Genomic DNA, 4,976 nt, shown 5'->3' with positions numbered 1-4,976 from the left:
ATGGATGGTTTAACAGATTCAGATATTATTAAGATGCTAAAACAAAATCAGAAGTAAAGTTTATTATGAAATTTATTTGGCTGCGGTACATTGCAATACATAATAAAAACTATAAGTTAAGTAGTGCAAAAAGAGCAAAAAAAAGTGATGTGGGTTACATGGGTTTATTGTCCATTTAGAAATCTAATGGCAGAAGGTAGCTGATAGCTGTTCCTAAAATATTGAGTTTGCGTCTTCGGGCTCCTGTACTTCCTCCTTGATGGTAGCAAAGAGAAGAGGGCATGATGGACGCAGCCTTTGAGTGTAGCTTAGATTTAATATATTTTCTATTTTTTAAACCAGTTTATCAAATGTATGTAATCTGACAGTTCTAATTAGTTTGTTCACAAATGATACCCTATGGTCAGCTGTGAAACAAAATCCTCTTTACTGAACAAAGTACAAATCTTACTGCATGGCGAGATCAAAGGGTTCTGTAGCCTCTCTGGCAGCTCCTGTTACCTATCTGCCCCAACAGTCAAACACAAATGTATAAATTCTCACAAGCTTTTAAAAACAATAAACACACTAAAATATTTCAGAACACCAAGATTGTAATTTACTCATAATTAACACAACTGAACTATAAGTTAAAAATAAATCTGAAATATTTTAAATATTTAATCAGAAGGAACCACAATCCACATAAAAGAAGAATTTACAGCTAATGTGGAAAGTGTTAAGACTTGGAACACTATTAAAACACAGATCCCAGCATTCTCCATATGGCATTGTAAAACTAGTTCATAAATACCATAATCTTACATAAATTTAACATTTCCCCCATTCTACTCCAGGAAGCTGCAAACCAGCTTGTAGAAGAATCTGAATCACTGCCAGCAGCTTAAGAGTCTTTGAACATTATTGTATCTATAAAATCTGGGGCATTATATTTCATTACTCAGGACTGCATCTGTAAGGATTTAGATAATAAAACCCTACATTCTCATATGACCTTTTACAATCGCAGGCAGTTTCCAATTTTTCTACGGGCATTGATACACACGGATTACATACAAAAAATACAGCAGAAATCTGTAGAACATTAGCTGAGTAACTACGTGTTAACAGTTGATCACTTAAAGAAGTGTAGTATTTTTGTGATTTTTGTTTTACTCGTCATAAGCACGGATACAGGCCCTTCGGCCGAAACAGTGCATATCGACCACACATTTAATTCAAATTTGGCCCATATCCCGCCAAGCCCCACCTCCCTATATAGCTTCTTAAATTGTACTATAAAAATGCCCAAGCCATGTTATTCCACTGTACCTATTATATGTGATTTATTCAGGCACAAATTAAAAGCACTATTTCAAAAATGCTGCGAATTTACAGTTCCTACAGCATATTTATATTCTAGAAAAATTACAATTCCCGCTTTCACCACCCCAAATGACCAGCACTTCGTCCCGCGTGATCTAAAAGGGCAAGAGCCGTCAGCCGGACGCAGTAAGCGTTGTCCGGCGTCAGTAAGCGAGCTTTGCGATCCGGCGAGACCGATGGAGTTTTCAATGCCGGTCCAAATTAGGAACAGATTGCTCCTCACTCAGAAGAAATATAATCCTCTTCATTAACTAACACGAGTTTTTTTAAAAAATTACAATCAATACGTTAGCGGGCCTGCAACAACCTCACATTACATCGGTTATTCATGAAAACCACTTTAATGGGCGTGGGGGTGGTTTCGTCGCACCAACTCCGATCGCATTTCAATCAGAAATGTAGCGGGGCCGACACATTGCAGCAAGCGGGGCGGGAACGAGCGAAGGGGGGAAAGACTGGAGCACTCGATGAGCAAAACATGCTTTGCAGCTTTAAGTTAGTTGTAATCGCGCCTCTTAAGGACTGCAGTGGGTTCAATCTTACATAAGGATTTTACAGCATATTTGGCTCTACTGGTGTATGCTTCTAATAAGCCTTCTTACACCTTAAGTACTCAGTAATATTGAACAAGCAATGCTAGCAGAAGGGAGACCAATTTGCGACAAAACTCGCAACTGAAAGCTGCGATACGAAATGCAAACACGCGATTTAAAGAGGAACGGTTGAAGTTGTCGAGCGCGTTGCGCAGACCCGAAGTGAAACAAAAGTATATGCTTTATTTCCAATACTGTAATATCTATTCCCGCCGCGTGGAAAGCGCAAATCCGGCTAATACGATATAACCGACTGCTTTAAAGGAAAACAAATTTTCATCTGATTACAAGTATGAAACCCAAACCTGTGACGCTGGTCAAAATCTATTCCACCAATTGGGACAGGCTGATCTAACGTAGATGTTGGATACTCAAGCAAGCATTTGTCCAAAAAAAAATAACATTGTAAGTAAGATATTAAGTGTTCACTAATTTTATTAATCACGAGGCATTACAATCCTGCTTTGTTGCAAGTTTCACAAAATACAAACATATAAATTACCGATTTAAGTAGTAAAAGCATTACATAAATGAAATTTGGCAGGAGCCGAGCTATTAAATCGCTAACGCTTGGAACATCTGTAGTGCAATCCAACAACGTATAGAAAGGAATTTTACTGGAAATTGCATCTTGCATTTTAATAATTCTGAAAGCAGAATAGAAAACAACAGTTAAATTGCAGTTGAGCTGCGTTTATATCCTCATCATAACTTCAATGATGTCCAATAAAGGAATGGGCCGTTCCTTTCCAACGCTGCGTTCTCCGTGACTTGGGCAGAGGAGCAAGGTTCCGCGAACAGCCTTTATCCACCGCCACCACCAAACATCCAAGCACAGAGCAACATCTCACATCAGTATTTATTCCTGATTTGTGCCCATCAATGCGTAAAGGTTTCTCCTTTGAAAATAGATTTTTTTTTACAAAATACAGCTTTTTAAAACTTCATTATGAAGCACAGTACTTTTAAGGGGCGGTTCGGTGCCCCGGCGATCAGTGGGCGGAATCCGAGTCGCTCGAGTCCAAGCTATACCTCAGCTTTGAGTTGCTTAAAGTTGCCTTTTGGGCACGGGAGTTCTGCGCGCTCCTCCGGAGACACTCAAGCGACTGCAGGAACGACTTCTTGGCTTTCTCCTCCTCGAGGGCCGAGACCCCTTCCTCCTCCACCTCTTGGATTTCATCGAAGGTGACCGGCTGTGTTTTGAACCTGGCTTCCCGGGGTCGCCTCTGCTTCAGCTTGGATTTCTGCAGCTGGCGCCGCAGCGACTGTGGGAACTCCTCCGTTATCCCGGCGTAGCTTGGCATCACCGCCTGGTAACTGGTGCTGATTCCCACCACCTCGCCCTGCTTGCCCGCTGCCATCCGCTTCACAGCACCGGCCTTCGATCTGCACCGTCTCCTCTCTCGGCGAGTTGCCGCAACTTTGACTCAGTCGGCACTGGAGACACCATTTATACAGAGACTTCGACCCACGTGTGCGCAGCCTCTGATGACAACAGTTGCCTTTTAAAGCGATCATGTCGTTCCCGTACACCGTTTTTTGGGGGCTGACGTACTAGAAGTGAAATAATTTTATTAATCCATTGCCTGCCTATTTCCGGATGCACCTTTTCCGAGACTTTCCCTGGCATGGGATTGCTGTAATACTGAATAGAGCGGCAGAAAGCGGCTTATTAAAGATAGCCTGCTTGCAATGAGTGGCGCCCAAGTTTCATTAAATGTATTCAAGGTGTTGCCAGACGGTAAGGGGGCAGTAATAGTAACCATTGTAGGAACCATGCTGAAGACCTTCAGCCAGCTCGGATCAAATTGGAGGCGTCTCCTCACCTTCTGGAATGCGTTCCTCTGTTCAGGTTTCGACTTCCCGTGCTGTTACTGTGGGGGGATTTCGTGGATGGTTTGACCAGAAGTAGGTAGTGATTGGGGCAACACCGGTAAAAGGACTTGTTTATCGTATACAGGCCGTCCCCAGGTTACAAATGCCTGGTATATGGAGACCTCCCCCCCTCCCCCAAACGAGCTCCCATAATAGAATTAAATTCGAAAGTCCAACAGGCTCCTCCCAACAAACTAGTTTCCTCTTTCTTTCTTTCTTTCTGTCTTTCTTTCAGCCAGTAATTGTTCTTCATCGCTTTGAGTGCTTTTGATGCCATTCTTTACAATAATGTGGAGATATGGTTACCGATTCGAATGAGTTTTGTGTATTTTCCGACAGAGTCGGTGCGTGGATGGACGTCTGTGCCAACAGAAACGTTGGTTATCAGAAGATATCCACCACACTTGAACAAGTTCAAAGAGTGGCTGTCTTGAATGACAGTTCTGTCAATAAACAAAAATATATTCGGTTGTCCTAAAAAAAATCTAATGCATTTCAGAATCAGGATCAGAATCGCGTTTAATATCACTGGCATATGGCGTGAAATTGGTTGTTTTGCGGTAGCAGGAGATTGAAATATATAATAAAAAACTATAAATTACAGTAAAATATGGAGACTGAAATAAATAGTGCAAAAAAAGGGAAAACAATCGTACGGTTGTGGTAATGAGTTCAATGTCCATACAGAAACCTGATGGCAGAGGGGAAGAAACTATTCCTGAATCGATGAGTGTGCTCCTGTACCTCCTTCCTGATGGTAGCAATGAGAAGAGGGCATGCTCTGGGTGAAGGGGTTTTTAGCTTCTCCTTTAGACAGAAAAGCTGATTCGTTGACTTCAGGAAGGGGAAGGAGGGCGAACATGCTCAGATCGACATTGGGAGGATGGGCGGTGGAGAGAGCGTCTAGCTTTAACTCACTGGCCGTTAACACATTGTATGACCTGTCCTAGCACTCAGGTGGGAAAAGGTACCTGGAGAGGTTAAGGAGGTTCGGCTTGCCACCGAACACTCTCACAAACTTCTACAGCTGAAAGTAGCCCGACTGGTTGCATCACGGTCTGGGATGACACTCCAAATGCGCAGGAACGTAGGAAGCCGCTCAGAGTAGTGGATCTACTTAACACATCACGGGAGGCACTGTTC

At 42.5% G+C, this 4,976-nt stretch overlaps 1 protein-coding gene across 1 annotated transcript; it reads right to left on the bottom strand.

Moving 5' to 3' along the window:
- Positions 1–2,375: 2,375 nt before the first annotated feature.
- Positions 2,376–3,397, bottom strand: c11h11orf96 (chromosome 11 C11orf96 homolog). The gene has a single exon (XM_072273165.1). It carries the CDS (start codon positions 3,317–3,319, stop codon positions 2,951–2,953), a length of 369 nt encoding a protein of 122 aa, XP_072129266.1. The 5' UTR covers positions 3,320–3,397; the 3' UTR covers positions 2,376–2,950.
- Between the last annotated feature and the right edge of the window lie 1,579 nt (positions 3,398–4,976).

This window comes from Mobula birostris, chromosome 11 (genome assembly GCF_030028105.1).
Source record: "Mobula birostris isolate sMobBir1 chromosome 11, sMobBir1.hap1, whole genome shotgun sequence".
Taxonomy (NCBI): domain Eukaryota; kingdom Metazoa; phylum Chordata; class Chondrichthyes; order Myliobatiformes; family Myliobatidae; genus Mobula; species Mobula birostris.
This window is presented reverse-complemented; position numbering and strand designations above follow the sequence as displayed.